General features: G+C 38.2%; 1 protein-coding gene across 2 annotated transcripts in view; it reads left to right on the forward strand.

The window, feature by feature from the left end:
* LOC127574165 (matrix metalloproteinase-16-like) overlaps positions 1-21,453 on the forward strand; it is a 188,997-nt gene that overhangs the window by 106,967 nt on the left and 60,577 nt on the right. For both annotated transcript variants that reach the window (XM_052022935.1, XM_052022936.1), the window contains exons 5-6: positions 8,030-8,191; positions 8,428-8,645. In XM_052022935.1, coding sequence (XP_051878895.1) covers positions 8,030-8,191; positions 8,428-8,645 — 380 coding nt within the window. The remainder of the gene's footprint in view (positions 1-8,029; positions 8,192-8,427; positions 8,646-21,453) is intronic.

Genomic DNA, 21,453 nt, shown 5'->3' on the forward strand with positions numbered 1-21,453 from the left:
TTCTTCTCAAAGCTTCCTGCCTTTTACATCCATGTGACTTGCAGCTTTCCAGTCTTTTGCATTCATGTGAGCTACTGGCTTCCTGTTGAACCTATTTGTAGTGAAATGACTCTGCTGGGGAAAAGAATGCTATTATCATTTCTGTATGTTTCCTACATGGTTGCTCCTGAGGCAAAAGTCCTGAACTTCCTGAGAGGTCTTTGCATTCATTGGTCCCACTGCTCTAAAAGTTTGGATTCATTGTGTAGATCAGTGACAGAAACCAATTTTTTACAGTTTCCTCGCAATTACGCTGGAAAGTCTGCCAGCTGAACCTGAGCGAGGTTAGATCTGATTCAGGATTAGCAACTCTATTCATTCCAAAGAAGAGGACAAAGGGGAGATAGGCAAACATCAGGTAAATTATGGTTTTTTAATTAGTGCATAAATATATGTATTTACATGAGAACAAGAAAAAGGTGCAGAAGTAGGTCACTTGGCTCCTCTTGCATGCTTTGCCATTCAATATCATGGCTTATCTTTTGTCCTAACACCACTTTCCCGCACTAGACCCTTGACTGGTTTGTCCATATTATTCTGTTCATTACAACCTCCAACATTCCAAAAAACTTGTCAAACTTATTTGTTAATCTAAAAAGCATTCAATTACTTATGTGATTTTTTTTCTCGTGTTTCAACATATTCTAACTATTCTTCATGTTTATTTTAATTTTTAATCATTTTAATTAGTTTTTAAAGACAAACACAGACAATTTTGATAGCTTGCTGCCACAGATCTCAATCAAAGACCAAGTTACTGCTGCAAATATCTCAGCACCTTGGGAAGGAAAGAGAAAATAATACATAAAAAAGGAAGTTGTCAAATGAGGGTTGCCAGGATTTCCCCTCAGGGTTAGTCTTGATTTGCAAGAGCAACAAATGCAAGCAAACTCAAACCTCCATTCCAATTCCAAGGAAAGAAATTATATCAGATCAGGTTGACAGCACCTAGTCAAGAAACTAACCATGTATGAAAACCTGGTTCAAAAGCAACTGGGATGAATGTTTCTTCTTTCTCCTAAGTGACATAGATGTGAGAAGACTCGCCCTACCATATGTGTGCATACTCGGTGACAACAGAGACCACCAGGATGGCCAGTTCGAGAAGCAAAAATCATTTGATGTCTGTTTCTCTAATTTGTTTGTGAATGCAACTTTTTGCCTTCATCACTGGCTTCTGCTGTGTGGAGGCAGGGGAGTGGTGAACATGAGCCACTCATTGCTCATCGCAATGGGCTGGTTCGAACTATCGCACAGGCTGTACATTATGAACTATGGATTTAATGTCTTCCTGAAGCAACTACAAACCTGCTCATTAAATTGCCAAGTTTTATATTATTTGCCAATTTCAAAGCTTTAATCCCTACGCATAGTTGCAGATCAGTTATATAACATATAGCAAGAGAAGCAGTGGTACTAATACTGATCCTTTTGGAGACCCTGCAGCATAGATCTGTCCATTCAGATTAAAATGTACACTGTAGACAAACAAATTAAAAAATAAATTCAGTCAAACTCTTCTGCCCTAATAAAACTGCAAAATGATAACAAAATCTGAAAATGCATACATTTGCTGCTGGAATTTCTATGCAAATAACCTATTCACATTTGTGAAATTTCAGATATTGTCAGATTCTTATCGTTCTTTTGATTGTTGTTATTTCTTTGCTCTGTTATGTCCTAACCCTGTATTCAAGTCAGAGTGGCCTTTATTTTCTAGTATGTGATTCATCAGTTTGAGTTGCTGCTGGAACTCTGACATTCTATGCTTGTTTGACTTCTGCCTTCAAAGACAGCAGCATGAATTTGTTCAGCCATCCTGCATGCATCTTATGTGTTTGGATGTGCGTGAAGATTTGTGCGTACATTTATAAAAACAGGATCTGATACTGGCTAAAATGAACGCGGTTTATCTTCCTAGTTAATTCATAAATATTAATGGAAACATCCTGGACGATTCTACACAAATGTGCATAACGGTTCACCAAGTAGTTCATGGTCAATCATGCATGTCCCTGATTTTATTTTCAAATTTTCACTCTTTCATCCTGAAGGTAGTGACTCATACTTCGGTTTTGATCAACAGATGCTGGTCTCTTCAAAGACTCAGCAGAACATCCTGGTCTTCATTTCTCAGCCAGCGTGTCTGGTGCCTATTTGAATGTGAGGAGCGTTACTGCTGAGCCTTGTAGGGTTCTATACTCATTCTGCAGCAAGGCGTATTGAATGGTGATTAAAAGAGGAAACTTTCATAATGTTTCTTCTTCCTGCCTTAGACACATGGACCAGAAATTTATTTGAGGCTTTCCAAATTAATGCCATAATTTTGCTAATAGTAGAAAAGCAGTGTCAAAATTTGTCTGTGGTAGTGGTGTACAACAAGTCCAATTGGTCTGGTATCCAATTATGTGCAGCACCCAATGCTTGCTTCCACTCCAACTAATAGAACAGAACTTGGACACAATTATAACAAGCAACCAATCTGATTCAATCCTTACCTAAGATAAATTTCAGTCTCCACCTACTGAGAGAAAATCCCTGCTCATTTGAGCATTGGGCCAATGGAACTCAATACTGCTCAGCATACACACTAAGGGTAGAATTCACAGCTTCATGCCACATAGAAGGGTTAATTTTATGTTTTACGTCACTCCACCCAGCAGGAATAGGGTAGCAATGGCCATAGCGTTGTAAACCTTGACATACCACTGTTATTATTTTCCCACCTGAAGCTTCATTAAAGTGCAGGAGTCATGGTGGACCCAATTACAATGAGTGGTTTATCAAGAGTTGAAGGGACTGCAGGAGCCACTCACTCAGTGTCCTCCTGTCCCTTATTTTTATACGTTCATATCAGAAGAGAACATGGAATTTAACTGGCAGTAACAACAGGGTTCCTCTCTGAAGGCACTCTCTCAAAACTCAACCCTCAGAAAATATTCTTTTACAAAATCATAAAAGAAATAATTTTTGAACAAATCCAGGATATGATCCAGGTCTGCATTCCCTTAGGTTATTACACAGACATCTCCAAAGCCTTGCAGGCATGCTGCCAGCTACTTCAAATATACCCAACCCAATTTTTCGCACTGGATGCAAGATCATTTCTGTCTGTTTACACTGCAAAGAGAGAACCTACATTATGCAGAGTGGGAACTGCTAGTGATGTTGATACAGCACCATAAGAGGTGTGCTAAGTTTAAAGGCTAGAAAACACCCCAACGACAGCAAGAACTGTAGCCCTTGAGGTTAGAATGGAAGTCACAGCTTTCACCTTCTGGCATTCCCAAGGCTAATATTGCAATATACTGCTACAGCATTGCTTTTAGATAAGAAACATAATCAAAATGCCTCACTACTGAAGAAGCACCACTAAAAATTATGTTAATATTTAAAGCTGTCCCTATCCTATGATTGTCACAAAACATAATATAAATTGTTAAATTGGTTTATTATTGTCGCATGTATCGAGGTACAGTGAAAAACTTTGTTTTGCGTGCCATCCATACAGATCATTTCACCACATCAGTACATTGAGGTAGTACAAGGTAAAACTATAACAGAATGCAGAATAAAATGTTACAGTTACACAGAAAGTGCAGTGCAGGGAGACAATAAGGCGCAAGGCCATAACAACATAGATTGTGAGGTCAATAGTCCATCTTATCGTACGAAGGGATACAAGCTGTCCTTGAACCTGGTGGTACATGCTTTCAGACTTTTATATTTTCTGAGTAATGGGAGGGGGAGAAGAGGAATATCTGTGGTGGGTGGGGTCTTTGATTATGTTGGCTGCTTTACCGAAGCAGTGAGAACCGTAGAGGGGAGGCTGGTTTTCATGATGTGCTGGGCTGTGTCCACAACTCTTTGCAGTTTCTTGTGATCTCAGGCAGAGCAGCTGCCATACCAAGCCATGATGCATCCGGATAGGATGCTTTCTATTGTGCATCTATAATAACACAACATGATAGGAAGCAACACACAAGTGAGCTGGAGGAACTCTGTGAGTCAAGCAGCATCTATGGAGCGAAATTTGTGTGTTGCTCCAGATTTCCAGCATCTGCAGTCTCTTGTGTTTCTAAGATGATGGAAAGACCTGGTTCTTCTTCCAAGTAACTGCAGCAGGCAGTTGGGATAGAACACTGTGGTCTTGCAGAACACAGGGGAGGAAATTATGGTTAAGTAAGAATAGAAAATGATCTTTCCCTTTTCCTGCCTTTTCAGCATTCAGAAGGGACAACTTCTCATCCAGATGCTCTGGTTCACTCTTCTATCTCCACCAATATTCATTTACTATCCATAATACCTTCCTATGCTACTGCAAGTGATGCAGCATCTGCACTTTTACCTCTTTCCTCTCCATTGTCCAGGAGCCCAAAGGTGAAGCAGCAATTCACTTGCACTTCTTTCAATTTAGTGTACTGTATTCTTTGCTTGTGATCTGGTGCCCTCTGTACTGGGGAGCCCAGTCACATATTCGGTGGATACTTCTGTTCAGTTCTCAACCGTGACCCCAAGCTTCCAGTTGCCTGTCATTTTAATTCTCTATCCCACTACCACTCTGACCTCTGTCCTTGGCCTCCTGCATTGTGCCACAAAGCTCAACATAAACTAAGGGAATGCTTCTGACAGGACATGTTTAAGCCTTCCAGGCTCAACACTGAGTTCAAAATTTCAGATAATCTGCATTTCTGGCATTTCCAGCTTTCTTGCTGCATCCCTCTATTTATACTCTTCTCAGTTACCATCTTCTTTCACAGTCTCCCCTTCGTTCGCTGCTTCCCTCCTTGTTTTCTCTGCATCTTAAAATCTGTTTCTCCATAATTATTCCAAGTCCTGTTGAAAGGTGATCAACTTAAAATGTGAATTCTGCTTTTTTCCCCATAGTTGCTACCAGACCACCTCAGGATTTTCTGTTTTTATTTCAGATTTCCAATACATGCAGTATTTTTTGTACTATTAGTGGAAATTACGGAATAGGTGGTGAATTTCTTACAGCCCCCATAATGGCATTGCTAAATCTGAAACAGATTGTATGATACATTTTTTTGCTATGGTAACCTTGAAGGATTTATGGCTTACTAGCAAGATCAGTGAAAATACTAAAACTAATTTATATTGCAGTAACAAGCCAATTTCTATATAAAATTGTCAGTGTTACATTAACTTTTATTGGAACCCCTTTAGCAATAAAAATTTGGAGGTGCTTTTATAGCATTTATAGCCCAAAACAATGTCGTGCCAATCGTTTTCCCTCATTCAAAGGATAGAAATGGTTAGAATATAAATGTCAAAGCATGCAGGAATGAGTGAAGTTCCTTTAGACCCATTAAAGATAAAGTAACTCAACACAGCTCCCAGTTGTCTCTGAACAATGAAACATTATTTTTCTGTTACAACTCTGGCACTTTATTTCAAATGTTTATCACCCCAGGTAACAACTACAAATGAGTGATCTGATTGTGAGCTTCTGTCACAGAAACCATGCAAGTGAACGGTTTAGAATCCCCCAGGAAGTCGTGAATTGCTCATGCATCCATACTTCCCTTTGTAATGGATATGTTGTTGATTTGTGGGGTTTAAGGAACTTTGTACCTGGATTGTGTATATGTTTGTTGTAAGCAATGGAATAATAAAATCAATGCTCTCAGTTTTTTGTAAGTAGTTCCTGTAACTCTTCTATAATGTAATGACTACATGCTTAACAAATAAAAATCAAAAGTGCTGGAAATACTCAGGGTCTTCGAACTGAAACATTAACTCTGTTTCTGCTGAGTATTTTTAACATTTTCTGTTTTTAATCAAAAGAAACATGCTTCTGGAGGAATTCAGCAAGTCAGGCAACATCTGTGAATGCAAGTCAACTTTTTGGGTCAAGACCCTGCATCAGAACTGAGAGTATAAAGGGGAGATAGCCAGTATAAAGGGCTGGAGGGACAAGCAATAGGTGGATCCAGGTGAAGAGGGGTTGATGGGCAGATGGAGCTAGGTGGTGGAGGAAACGATGGAAATAGCAACAGAGGCTGGGAGGTGATAAGGGGAGACAATGAAGGGGTCCAGAATCCAGCATCTGCAGTCTCTTGTGTCTCCGTTTCCCATTTTTATTTTAGATTTCTAGCATCTGCAGTTTATGATTTTCAAGTAAAAATCAATACTCTTATTACCAAGAAATCAAGGTCATTGCATATTAGGAATAATGACTTTGTATTTGTTTGTTTATATTAAGTTTCTATTCTGGGAGAAGCTGCCTTCTCCATAAAGAAGATAATCATTACATTTTGGCATCCTTGTTCTCAGATCAGGTCAACTATGGATAACTTCTTTGGATTCTTTTGAATAAATGATTCAGGTAGGTGAGGTTTTTGTGCCTTACTTTCAATAGAATTTGACTCAAATGAACTGGAGTAGTATTGTAACTGGGTTAAGGCTATGTGATTTTGAACAGATACACGTCTTTTGCATGTGCTTTCCTTTAGGGTCCCTGAAAGTGGACAGAGTTAATACTTGGTGAGGTGAGGTTTAATACAAATGGTTGTGCTGCACTGTGTTATAGGGAATAAACACACGGAGGAACTGTTATGATCAGACACACTTTGCTCGATCAGTGTAACTTAACCTTGCATAATGATGCAATGCAAAGAAATTACAAATATATAACCTGAGGCTGGAGAGTCAAATGGTAGAACTTGAAGCTCAAGCATTTTAGTAAAGTAACCTATACTCCATATTTTAAAAGGAAAATGTTCAATATTTTAACCTGAAACCTTGAATTGTTAGCTGGTCGCCAGATGGGACAAAATGAGCGAGCCAGCAAGTTTGAAGAGCTGATAGTACAGACTATGATACTGTACACCACAAAACTTACAGGAGCTATGATTTATCGCAGAAATTTAAGAAAGCAAAACTGCAATTTGAAACCAGCTCAGTCAATGCGAACAGGGTTGGCTGGAGGCTAGAACTGGATTTAGACAGCTGGACAAACAAATAATTTAACATACCAATCACATTTCGGTTTTGATGCCATGTTTAAGCTTGCAGCTTAAAAAATATTAAAAACTCAGTTGGTTATTTATATTTTTGTGGAAATACAGTGAAAATGAGGCTGATCACAACTATTCTCTACGATATACAGCAGCTCAACCATCTGTATCAAACCTTATTTCACTAGGGAGACTGAAAAGAAACACAGGCAAAAGACACAAAAATCTGCTCAAATCATTTATCCATGCCCCTGCTTGCAATACTGTTTCAGCTGATAGGGAAGTAGGAGTCAATTTCTATTTAAATTAAGACACAAAGGCCACATATCTGAGTCATTTATTCCAATAAATCCTAAAAACGTCTCCAGAGCAAACCTGATTTGAGAACAAAGATCCTTTTATGGGGACAGCCGCATCTCGCAGAATACAAGCTTCACATAAACAAGCAAATATGATGTAATAATTTCTAATGTACACACACTGATTTCTTGGGAACAAAAGTACCATTTTTTTTACAGTCATTATACAAACTTAAAGAAAATACACTTATACTGGAAAATCCAGCTATGGACCAATGTGACAGATGATTAAATTATCGTAAAGTTATATTTGTATGGTTTTTATAAGATTAAGAACGTGGTTTTTAATGGTTGGTACAGGTTTGTTAGCTTCTTCTGCAGATTAGCTACCACACTTCAATGCCACTAATTCTGGTTCGAATATGAAGGAGGAAATTTGAATAGATATTTTCCAAATGAGCTCAGATATCTCTGCTAATATTATTACTGCAATATTTGAACCATAATTAATTCTTTAAGCATAGTTAATAAAAGTGAATCTACCTTCTAATATGGGTCTTTATGACATTTATTCTTCTCTGTTCTTTCTGTCTATTCCTTTTTACTTCATCAACATTATTTTTCCCCATACGTTATCACAGAATAACTTAAGAGTTGCTTTTACATTTAGATTAGCAATCACTTTAGATCTTTTGTCTTTTTTTTCTGTAGGAAATGATTTATTTCTGGTTGCAGTTCATGAGCTTGGCCATGCCCTTGGCCTGGAACACTCCAATGATCCCAGTGCAATTATGGCCCCATTTTACCAGTATATGGATACAGAACAATTTCAACTTCCGCAAGATGACTTGCAGGGCATCCAGAAGATATATGGTTTGTAGCCATACTTTATGATGTAAATTTTTGCCTTGCCACCCAGACATAATATTGATGTTGCCCATTGGTTTTATGAGAAATGAAAAGTGGATGATTTTAAAAGCTTGTGGCATTACAAAAAACCAGTTTTGTGTCCAAGTGGCAAGTTGAAAAACTATTCCCTTTTTTTATATCCAGAAGTTATTAAACTGCTATTCACAATTTCATTAATTTCTGTCTACATTTTTACATAGGCCCACCAGACAAGATTACACAACCTACAAAACCTTTACCCACAGTACCACCACATCGCTCCAATCCACCATCAGATCCCCGGAAACCTAACAGACAACCACGACCTCCACGTCCACCTACCAGGGATAAACCTTCCCATCCGGGTGCCAAACCCAATATCTGCGATGGAAATTTCAATACATTGGCTATTTTACGGGGTGAAATGTTTGTTTTTAAGGTAAGAGGTGTTAAATATTAATACATTATAATCTGTGTATGCATATTTCAGAGCAATATCTTTCACGCCAAATTGTTCACATTAACTTTGCCTTCATTTCAGACTCAAAACAAAAAGAATAGAGGAAAGAGTCACTATATATCATTTTTTACCTCAGCATGCTTTGAGAGATGGTTTTGAAAATTTTACACTGAGCACATGTTCCCTCTTTGTCAAACTCTCAATCCTTTTAGTCAAGTAATTTCCAAGTTTGGGAAATGACACAATTCAAAACAGAAATAACATTTCCACGCACTTAGAAATATAAATGCCAGAATTACATGTCTGTATTGAACTGCTGACAGTTAGAACCATAGAACCATAGAAAAATTACAGCACAGAAAACAGGCCATTCGGCCCTTCTAGTCTGTGCCGAAACATTATTCGGCTAGTCCCATTTACCTGCCCCCAGCCCATACCCCTCCAGACCTCTCTCGTCCATGTATCTATCCAATTTACTCTTAAAAGTTAAGAGCGAGCCCGCATTTACCACATCAGACAACAGCCCATTCCACACTCCCACCACTCTTTGAGTGAAGAAGTTCCCTCTAATGTTCCCCCTAAACCTTTCCCTTTTCACCCTAAAGCCATGTCCTCTCATACTTATCTCTCCTAATCTAGGTGGAAAGAGCCTACTTGCATTAACCCTGTCTATGCCACTCATCATTTTATAAACCTCTATCACATCTCCCCTCATTCTTCTCCACTCCAAGGAATAAAGTCCTAACATGCTCAATCTTTCCTTATAACTCAACTCCTGAAGACCCGGCAACATTCTTGTAAATCTCCTCTGCACTCTTTCAATCTTACTGACATCCTTCCTGTAGTTCGGCGACCAGAACTGCACACAATATTCTAAATTTGGTCTCACCAATGACTTATACAACCTCACCAAAACATTCCAAATCCTATACTCAATACTTTGATTTATAAATGCCAGGATGCCAAAAGCCTTTTTTACAACCCTGTCTACCTGTGACTCTACTTTCAAGGAATTACGTATCTGAACTCCCAGATCCCTTTGTTCCTCCGCACTCCTCAGTGTCCTACCATTTACTGTGTATGTCCTCCCTTGATTTGTCCTTCCAAAATGCAACACCTCACACTTGTCTGCATTAAATTCCATCTGCCATTTTCTGGACCATTTTTCCATTTGGTCCAGATCCCTCTGCAAGCTTTGAAAGCCTTCCTCGCTATCACTACACCTCCAATCTTAGTGTCATCTGCAAACTTACTAATCCAATTTACCACATTATCGTCTAGATCATTGATATATACAACATATTTTCTATGAAAAATTGGGCCTATATTATACAGTATATCAAGGGACAGGACTATTTAGGTTTTTTGGTTAGCCAGCTGAAACATTATCTCAGTTCCACAGATGCTGCCTAACCTGCTGAGAATTTCCAGTATTTTTTATTTTTATTGCAAATTTCCAACATCTGCAATATCTTGTTTTAGGATAATTTAACTTTTCAATTTTTATTTAATTGACCTGAATTAATTAGGAGTTTTGTTATGTTTTAAAAAGTCTAAAGTTGTTTTTTAATTAAATTTTAACACATGAATAGTTTTTAATTGTTTTTGAGAGTGAATTTACTGCAACTAGAGATCTTGAAACTTTAATCAGAATATGAGATATTTTTGAATTGATGTTCACATTACTGTAGACTTTTACTGGCCTCATTATACCTTCAATTGCTGTGAAAATAACTTGGGAAAAGTTTTCAGGCAGTCTGCTTTTACTGCCCAGGGTTTATTTAAAAATTATTTTAAAGCTTTCAGTTTTACAGATGTTCTATTTGGCCTTTACCAGTCTTAAGAAGGTAGCCAGTATTTATATACTGCTGCACAGACAAAGCTGTGATTGATAAACCACTGAATGATACAGTGAATGATAAGAGAACTAATGCCATAATGCCACAAGTATGCTTAAAAGAAGCAAAGAAAAAGAACAGGTAACATTTCAAGTTGATCACCTTTATATTTTAACTGGTCCAACCCACCTTGCGTCACCCCTTCTCCCCCATGCCCTGCCCCTCCAAATGCCACTAATGCCTGGCTTCTTGCCATCAGCAGTATATTGAAATTGGGGCCAATTTTTATGATGTATGGAGAGGCAGGTAGGTGATGCTTGAATAAAATGAAATGGAATCCAAAAACGATGGCGCTGATACTATGTGCTGGTCCACAGTAAGCAGATCATGTTAGGATGAAAAGGCAGATAACGTTCCTTCAGCACTATTTTGGTTAGGAATCATTTCCATTACTTTGAAGTAATAGCATCCGTGCATTTAAAGGGTTGTGTGGTTTGTAATTTAAAAATGCTTCTGCAATGCAGAGTCCTGCATATCTTTTTTTTAAGAGAAAGGCATAGGTGAGAAAAGATCAGAAGTTAGGAAAGCCCAGAAATTTCAGATCAGGTTTAAAACAGGAGGCCAGTCTACTACAATTGGTTCTAAAACGGTCCTTTAAGGAGATGCACCTCATAGGAAATCTGTGCATCTATCTGGTCAGACTGGCCATAAAATGTGCACTACGTGTAGATTGCAGGACATATTGATGGTAAGACTGCATTCAGCCAAAGGTGGGCTTGATAGTTCCCTACAGAATATTTCTGCTAAATATAGGACCTGTGCAATGCAAACTGCTCTCATTATTCTTAAGATCCATGCGCCCATTGACCTACCATAATTTTGTGAATGATAATGGCATCATTGAAACACAGTTATGAAAAAGAAATAAGAATTACAAGCCAGAAAGGAAGAAGAGTTTGCATTTGCTATTAAAGATGGCAAACCACTGTGCATTATCAACAACACATCACTTACTATAAAGAGATTACCTGGAAACAAATCAAAAGTATATATCCAGAGATATTGTCCTGGATCAGAATCAAGGGGAAAAAAAAGTAAACGACATTAAAGTCATACCTAAACAGCTAATTAACACTAAGGAGGCTGACAGAACAAGAGAAGCTAGTTTTAAAGTTACAGGGATTTAATAGAATACCACATATTAAATAGTCATATTCTGATAGAGAATTTATGAAAAGTAATGTAGAGCTGGCTGCAACTTTAGATCGAACAACACAAAATTTTAGTGATGAAAAATTCCATTTCATGCCACCCTACAGAAAGGCATATCTCCCAGTTGCAAACAAGATGCAAAATGGCCTGAAGAATTCTTTAGTGTTCAGCTTCAAACCTACAGGCATGGGTGATAAATCACAAGTAGAAATATTTGTTTGCTGTGTTTTTGGAGATGAAACTTTGAAGAAAAATATGTTGGACTTAGTGGTGCTAAAAGAAACAACCCACAGTGTCAACATAAAGAATGCCCTCAACAAAGCCTGGGAAAATGCTGACATTCTGCTGCAATAGATAGAACACCTGCTGTGGTAGGAAAAAATATAGCTCTTATTGGACTCTTGAAAGACAATCCAAAATCTTCAGAATTTTTCCCTATTTATTGCAAGCTGTTCCCGGGTTGAAAGCGTCTGATTTATGGAGACCCCATATATACACATGAGCTCCCAGAATATTTTTAAATTAGCAAGTGCAACATGCATACATATGTTCAATCCTACAAATAGCAGAACTAGTTTTCTCTCTCTCTGCACTTTTAGTACTTGTTTTTTCTTCTCAGTCTCATGTGCTTTTGACGCCATTCATTACAATACTTTGGAGGTAAGGTTACTATATCAAGTGATTTTTGTTTATTTTCTGACTTACAGAAAAATCAACTTATGTATATCTGTAAAAATGGGAACTGTTTGTTACCTGGGGCAACCAATATTGTGAACATCTTACAATAGTAAACTTGGTCTAAGCAATTGTTAAAAAGAGCTGCCCTAAAAATTGTTGATTTGATACAGTCATAGAGTCAGAGTTTTTCAGCAAGGAAACAAGGCCTTTGGCCCAATTTGACTATGCCGACCAAGTTACCTAGCTGAGCGAGTCCCATTTGTCTGCATTTGCCCCATATCTCTCTCAACCTTTTCTATCCTTGTACCTGTCCAAATGTCTTTTAAACATTATAAAGGTTGTTGCTGTAATTGCTGATTACCAATTGCTCTTCCAAAGACTTACATCCAGTGTATAGACTTGCAAGCCTCAGCTCTATTCCTAATTAGCCATGATGCAGCCAGCCAGTGTTTAGTGTTGATTTTCTATTTATAAGGTGGAATTTTAGAAATAAAAGTGCATGCATTGAAGTCATATATGACTTGTATATTGTCACATGCTGATCTGGCGGACAACCACATATATAGGCAGCTGTTACTATTGAGCATAGTGTTACAAGAAGTTATTTTACATCATGGTAGAGCTGCCAAAAGTAGTTTTTCTTCACACAGAAATCCTTTAGTATGATGTAGGGTTGGCACTGCTTGTATCTTAGTTTTAATCATTCTGAATACTAGAGGATGAGAGCATACTGTGCACTCTAAAAATAGTTATCACCAAAGTAGCTTCACAGGCTTCTGTAAATTGTGAAGCTGCATTTCCACAGGAAACTAGAGCAGCAGGAATGCTCATCGTAGACTGCTAGTTTTGTTGATGGAGTGTGTGTAGTTAAGATTCATCATTACATTTGGGACTAGATGGCTAAGATAAAGATGTCTTGTAATTAATGTTATTATTATACATAATTTTATTCATTTATTCTCACTTCATACAAGGTTTCCAACTATACTAGTGGGACCAAGCAATCAGTTCAATACATTGAACCTATCAATGCAGTGTCTGTTATGCTATTTACTCATGTTTCAGAGTTTTAGCTGTTGAAGTCACATGAAAGACTCATCAGTTTACTATAAAAGCAAATGGAATGAAATTTTGTCAAACCGTGCAGGAACAATTTTTGTGCCTTTTACACACCGTCACAGAGACAAAAACTGTACACTTCTAAACTCCTTCAGCTCTGCACTTCTGAATCCTTTAATAATTTTCTTAAAACGTGTCTTCTTGATCAACCTTTCATTCAACCCTTCAAAAGGCTCTTTCTTTTGCTAAACACTCATTAGTTTTTTCTGGTTATTCTCTTGTAAAGCGCCTTAGAACTTTATTTTTACATGAAAGCGCCATTTAATTGCAAACTTATTGTTACAGCATTTGAATGCCAACATATATTTTTCTCTGAGGTAGACCTTTTTTCTTGAGGTTTCCTTTCCAGTTTCACATATTTTAGTACTTAAGTTCATAATCATGTGCACACAGAAAGATATTTGAGTCTTATTGTTATTTTTGTGATGTGCATCATCCATCATGTCTAACATTTGTATCCTGTGCCTTGAGCTAGAAGGCGAATAAAGGTTAGCCCTTACTCTGCTCCTGTGACGTGCCTTCACTTTACCAGTTCTCTGAAGTTTTATGTTTTGCGTTATGACCTCTATCATTGCATAATGGTTCAATTGATTGTTCCCAACTTATTATCCATGTGCCTAGTATTTATGTTACTTCAAAGTCACTTCAACAATGAAGGTAAGACATGCTGTATCATGTAGACAAAGGTTATTAAATATTATCAGTGCTGCTAACATGTGATATTTCATTCTGGGGTTTTCCATCTGGCAGTTATGGCAAGAAATAGAAGGTTGTAAATGTGAATTATTTTGTAACTGAATTTAATTGTCAGGCACCTCTGAATCTGTAATGACCCTTAGACCTGCTGTTAATTTTCTTAGCTCTGAATGTTGTGGCATTGCCTCCCTTTCCAAAGGTATTCCTTTCAGCCAGACATTCCAGTGCAATGCAATAGGGTGTGATATCACTGGTGTGACTGACATTGGCCCTGGCGTTAAATATTCTAACAGTGGGTAGGGGAAATTTACCTCTAACCACAGCCCACATTATCTATTAGATCCTGGTCTCAAGCCATCAAGTACCCACCAACCTTCCTCTCCTCTCCACACTCCATCAGACTGATCTGAAAGAAAGTTCCAGACTATGCACAGTGCAATTTAGGAATATAAAGCTTCAGAGAGGGTGCAGAGAAAATTTACTTGAATGGTACTAGAGATAAAGACTTAAATTACATAGAGAGACTGGGGAAACTATGGTTGTTCTGCATGGAGTGGAGAAGATTAAAGGAAGATTTGAGCAAAGAAAATAATAAATGGATTTGACAGAATAAATAATAAAAAAAAGTTACAATGGCAAATGGATCAAAAACCAAAGGTTTAAATTAATAACTAAGAACCTGTGATGACATGAGAGAAAAAATAATTAGATATCCATTTGATTACATGTGATGCATTACCTAAGATGGTGGTAGAAGTAATATTCAAAAGACAAATGGATGCATATTTAACAAGTGAAAATTTGCAGGGCTATGGGAGATAAATAAGAAATGGACCAATTTGATTGCTTGTTTAAAGAGTTGGTACAGTCATGATGGCCTGAATGGTCTCCTATGCCATATTAGTTTTGGTGATTCTGTGCTTGCTTCCAAATCATTGCATATAAAGCAATTCATTTGATATAAAATGAAATTAATATGTTACTGAAAGGTAAAGTAAGGTGCTATCTGTATCTAAATCTTTCTAACTGATTGTTAGATAAGTCTTGCCTTTCCTCAGTTAAGAGGCAACCATAATCACTGTTGTTGATCATCTCTTGGCATTATTTCTTGGCACAGTTTACTCTTTTGATTTTTTTTAAGTTATTGTGCAGAATTCAAGCTGTTATACAAGCAAACTGAGTAATTTTCTGGCACTGCACTCCCAACAGGCAACTTCGCCAATCAGGAACTCACAGTAATTTTAGTAAGTGTTTGGAAAGTATAATATAGTCTATGCCTGTGTTTCTGATATGAACTCTTGGCAGTTAAGGTTGTTCATCTGAGGAGTTAGAACTATCAGCCCATTGTTTTTTTTTATATAGTAAGAACTCCTTGGCTCATTTGTTAGCTTCAGGCTCTCTCACTGCTCCTCCAATACCTCATCGCTGATGTTAAATATACAGTATACTCAAATAGTTGCACTTTGCACTTTTGGTGCTTTGTACTGGACACAACAAAGCTCCATTTCCAGGATAATCATCCTGCATCCCAAGGATTCCTGGAAAATGCTGCTGTGTCTAGCCACTTTTCAGGCATTCCTGATGAATCTTTTCTTTCCTTAGGCATTCCCTAGGGATCAAGGATGATTTGCTTCCACTGGTTTTGTGGATTCTCAGGTGATTGATGAGACCATTGTGAGAAGCGCAGACTCTTCCGTAGATGGAGCAGAAGGTGTCTGAAGGGCCAGGCAGATGGTAGTTTTGCGAGATGGTATGCTCCATCTATCACTTAGAGTTTCTGTGTGCTCTGGATGCATGGATTCAAGGTTCTCAATACCATCCTGAATGCGCCTTCTTCACCTGAGGCATAATTGGCCAGGAATTCACAAGCCTCAATGGCAATCCTTGAGCACATCGTTGAATATTTAACTGTGCCCATCTGTTTATCTCTTTCTGTGACAGAGCTTAGCATAAAGTGTCTGTTTCAGGAATTTCATATAGGGCATGTCACCAACATAAACCGGCTAATGGAGCTGAGTAGCTGGTGCTAGGACCTCAGTGCCTGGGATGTTCACTTGGGAGAGAAAACTGATGTTGGGTCACTTATCCTTCCAATAAAGATTTTGCAGAGGCAGCATTGGTGGTGCCATTCCAGCATCTTGAGTCCAGGTTTCAGAAGCATAAAAGAGGGCCTGCATCACTGCTGCCTGGTAAAACATGAGCCAGGTCTGAGGTCTTAATCTTCATATACCCTTTTCCTCAATTGGCCATAGGCTGTGCATTCAAGGCAGTGGTGAATTTCATCATCATTGAATGCCTTCAATGTGAGGTGGCTCCCAAGATGTGGGAAGTGGTCCATGTTTTTCAGTGTCTAGCCATGATCCTTTATTGTCAGAGAGCAATGTTGTACTGAAAGGGCAGGTTAGCAGAGACCTTTATGTTATGGATGTTGAATGGTAGGCTCATACTCTGTTATGCTTCAGTGCTCAAGTTGATGATGCCTTGGAGTTCAACTTCCAAGTGTACACAACTGCAAGTGTCTTCTGCATACCACAGCATGACTACTGAGGTGTGGGTGAATTTGGTTCTGGAGTTTAATGTCATAGGTTGAACAGTTTCTCATTGGCTCTGAAGATTAGCTATATTCACACGGGAAGTTTGTTGCAGGGAGGTAGAACATTGCAAGAAGATTGAGAAAAGTGCTGGGCCAGAAACACAGGCTTGCTTGACACTGGTCTTCACTGAGATCATGCAAGCCATGAGCCTATTCAACAGGTCTACAACAGAACCTGATGGACCACCTAAACAAACATTAGCTAGAACTTTTGTAATTCAGGATCCTTGTTCCCGTACTAGGCCCATTTTCAGAAACAGGCCAGCACTGAGCATGGTTAGGATTCTTTAGCAGTTGCAGTCAGTTGTTATTGTAATAAGTTAATATTTTCACAATTGCTTTTGCAACTAATTAAATGTATTCTGATTACTGGATGTCATTTCTTGCCAGATATTACCAAGACACAGCCTCAGTTATTAACTTTGCATCAGATGTGCGTGTCTCTCTCTGGACCTTATAATTAAGAATTTGGATTAACATAAAAACTGCAGAAGAAATTTGAATGACTGCACTTTTTCAGAGAAATGTGTTATCACTTAAAACTATTTTTGTGCTTCCTTACATACCTGAAGTTATATCTTCACTCGACAGAAATAGTATTTTCTGTAAGAAAATAATAAATTAATCTTTAACTTGTTTTTATACTTAAACTGATATAAAATTCAATTGGAAGTTGTTCACTCCGATTGTACAGAGTGAAGTGATGCATTTTGGGAGGTGCCAAAGGGCACAGGTGGATAAGATAGGAAAGAAGACATATGGGATGCTGGCTTTATTAGCTGGGACATAGAAGATAAGAGCATGGGGGGGGCATGGTACAAACTTATAAAACTCTAGTTAGACCACACCTGGAGTACTGTGTGCAGTTCTAGTAGTCACACCATAGGAAGGACATGATTGCACTGGACAAGTTGCAGAGGAGATTTACCAGGACGTTGCCTAAGTTGAAACATTTCAGTTACAAGTTTTTTTTTAGACCAGCCTTTCTTTGAAGGCTGAGGTACATAAAACTATGAGCAGGTGGTTTTCCTCTTTAATGAAGACTTCCAAAAGCAGAGGGCATAGGTCGAAAGTGAGGAGTAAGAGCATTTGAAGGGAAAAAGGATCATCCAAAGGGTAGCTGGAATCTGGAGTGCACTGTCTGAGAAGGTGATGGAGGTGAGTAATCTCACAATATTTAAAATGTATCCAGATGAGCAATTTAAATTGCAAATGCATGAAGGCTGCGAACCAACTGATAGTAAATGGGATTAGTATAGATAGATACTTAATGGTCGTCATGGAAATGGTGGGCAAGAGAGCCTGTTTCTGTGCTGTATGACTATAGACTCTATTGTTTGGCAAAATAATCCACTTCTCTTGACAGAGTACCTCTGCAGGTGCTGTTGGAATCTTTCTCACTGCACTCCTTTGCACAGACTTGAGTCTGTGAAATGACCCGGAAGACTTGGTCAGGATAAAATGTACAAATGGCACCTCATGTCTTTTTTCTAAGCATTTGATAAGATTGTCTCCATGTTATCTTGTACACACAGTTGTGTTTCCCTATTAGAAAGAAATATGGTGGTTAGCTAGACTAGAATGGCTGGAAATCAACCAGAACGTCTCCAGTGAGGTAATAACTGATAAGATATTTGTTAAACAAAGGTGTTAAAAGTTAGAGACTGAAAAAAAATTGCAAATTGATTTAACCTCAGCAGGGATTCCAACTTAGTCTGTTATTGGCTGTTCCAGAAACTGAATATCAGTTATATTGTCCTATACCACAAAACATTTGATGAAGTTCCTCATTAGAGACTGTTGGCTAAAGTTTAGCCTCATGGAATTTAAGGCTAATTATTGATCAGATTAGGAAATTATGTGAGGATCTTTGCTCAGATTAGGTATAATGAGAAAGTGCTATTATTGGTAGGATGTGACTAGTAAAGATCTATTTTGCAGCCATAACTAATTAGTGTATTAATATACAACTTAGATTATAGGAAGGAAAGCCACATATCCAAGTTTGCCAATCACAGTGGCATGCAAAAGTTTGGGCACCCCTGGTCAAAATTTCTGTTACTGTGAATAGCTAAGCGAGTAAAAGATGACCTGATTTCCAAAAGGCATGAAGTTAAAGATGACGCATGTCTTTAATATTAAGCAAGATTACTTTTTTTATTTCCATCTTTTACAGTTTCAAAATAACAAAAAAGGAAAAGGGCCCAAAGCAAAAGTTTGGGCACCCTGCATGGTCAGTACTTAGTAACACCCTCTTTGGCAAGTATCACAGCTTGCAAACACTTTCTGTAGCCAGCTAAGAGTCTTTCATTTCTTGTTTGGAGGATTTTTGCCCATTCTTCCTTGCAAAAGGTTTCTAGTTCTGTGAGATTCTTGGGCCGTCTTGCATGCACTGTTCTTTTGAGGTCTATCCACAGATTTTTGATGATGTTTAGGTTGGGTGACTGTGAGGGCCATGGCAAAACCTTCAGCTTGTGCCTCTTGAGGTAGTCCATTGTGGATTTTGAGGTGTGTTTAGGATCGTTATCCTGCTGTAGAAGCCATCCTCTTTTCATCTTCAGCTTTTTTATAGATGGTGTGATGTTTGTTTCCAGAATTTGCTGGTATTTAATTGAATTCATTCTTCCCTCTACCAGTGAAATGTTCCCCATGCCACTGGCTGCAACACAAGCCCAAAGCATGATTGATCCACCCCCATGCTTAACAGTTGGAGAGGTGTTCTTTCATTGAAATTCTGCACCCTTTTTCCTCCAAACATACCTTTGCTCAATGCGGCCAAAAAGTTCTATTTTAACTTCATCAGTCCACAAGACTTGTTTCCAAAATGCATTAGGCTTGTTTAGATGTTTCTTTGCAAATTTCTGACACTGAATTTTGTGGTGAGGACACAGGAAAAGTTTTCTTCTGATGACCCTTCCATGAAGGTCATATTTGTGCAGATGTCGCTGCACAGTAGAACAGTGCACCACCGCTCCAGAGTCTGCTAAATCTTCCTGAAGGTCTTTTGCTGTCAAATGGGGGTTTTGATTTGCCTTTCTAGCAATCTTACAAGCAGTTCTCTCGGAAAGTTTTCTTGGTCGTCTAGACCTCAACTTGACCTCCACCGTTCTTGTTAACTGCCATTTCTTAATTACATTACGAACTGAAGAAACAGCTACCTGAAAACGCTTTGCTATCTTTTTATAACCTTTTCCTGCTTTGTGGGCATCATTTATTTTAATTTTCAGGGTGCTAGGCAGCTGTTTAAAGGAGCCCATGGCTGCTGATTGTTGGGACAAGGTTTGAGGAGCCAGGGTATTTATAAAGCTTTGAAATTTGCATCACCTGGCCTTTCCTAACAATGACTGTGAACAAGCCATAGCCCTAACAAGCTAATGAAGGTCTGAGACCTTGGTAAAAGTTATCTGAGAGCTCAAATCTCTTGGGGTGCCCAAACTTTTGCATGGTGCTCCTTTCCTTTTTTCACTCTAAAATTGTACAAAACAAAAATAATACACTAATCTTGCTTAAAATGTCGAAAAGAATATTTCATCTTTAACTTTATGACTTTTGGAGATCAGTTCATCTTCCACTCACTTAACTATTCACAGTAACAGAAATTTTGAACAGGGGTGCCCAAACTTTTGCATGCCACTGTATATAAAGATCAATAGCATTGTAAGCAGTGTACATGTAAGCATTACTTTTCAAAGAGATATTAATTGGGTATGTAAGTAGGGGAAACTATGGCAGACAGGTTGCAATTTATCCACTTTGGATCTAAAAGAAGTCCAGCACAAGAATGCTTTCTAAATGGTAAACAGCTAGAGGCAGACATAGGGACCCATGTATATAAAACGTTATTATGTTATGGGCAAGAGCAGAAAATTGGTATTGGTATTGGTATTGGTTTATTATTGTCACTTGTACCGAGGTACAGTGAAAAACTTGTGTTGCATACCGATCGTACAGATCAATTCATTACACAGCGCAGTTACATTGGGTTAATACAGAGTGCATTGATGTAGTACAGGTAAAAACAATAACAGTACAGAGCAAAGTGTCACAGCTGCAGAGAAAGTGCAGTGCAATAAGGTGCAAGGTCACAACAAGGTAGATCGAGAGGTCAGAGTCCATCTTATTGTATAAGGGAACCGTTCAATAAGGTCTAATGGAATACTGGCCTTTATTACCAGAGGACTGGAGTGAGCCAAAGAAGTAATACAACAACTATAAGAAGTCCTGGTTAGACCACATTTGAAGAAACATGAGCAGTTCTGTGCGTCACACCTTAGGAAGTATATGTTGCCCTTGGAAGAAGTGCTGTGTAAATTTACCAGAATAACATCAAGGTTCCAAGTTCACTGGGGGAAAGGTTGCATAAACTTGGATTGTATTCCAAGGAATGTGTACATTTAAGCAAATCTGATCACATAGATAGTGAGGAACTATTTCCCTGATTCGGTATTCTAGGACCAGCTTTATGAAAAAAAAATCAGAATCAAGGCTTGGAAATTTGATTGTGCCACTATTCTATCACTAAAGATACAAAATAATGTGCTTAACACTATTTCAAAAAGCTCTAAAATAAAAAGTGAAATCTGTTAGTGCCAGTTCCAAAATTGTGCTAGTGAGTTCCATTGTGTAAATCATTGTTGGAGATCAAATTTCC

The sequence above is a fragment of the Pristis pectinata genome, chromosome 9, assembly GCF_009764475.1.
Source record: "Pristis pectinata isolate sPriPec2 chromosome 9, sPriPec2.1.pri, whole genome shotgun sequence".
Taxonomy (NCBI): Eukaryota; Metazoa; Chordata; class Chondrichthyes; order Rhinopristiformes; family Pristidae; genus Pristis; species Pristis pectinata.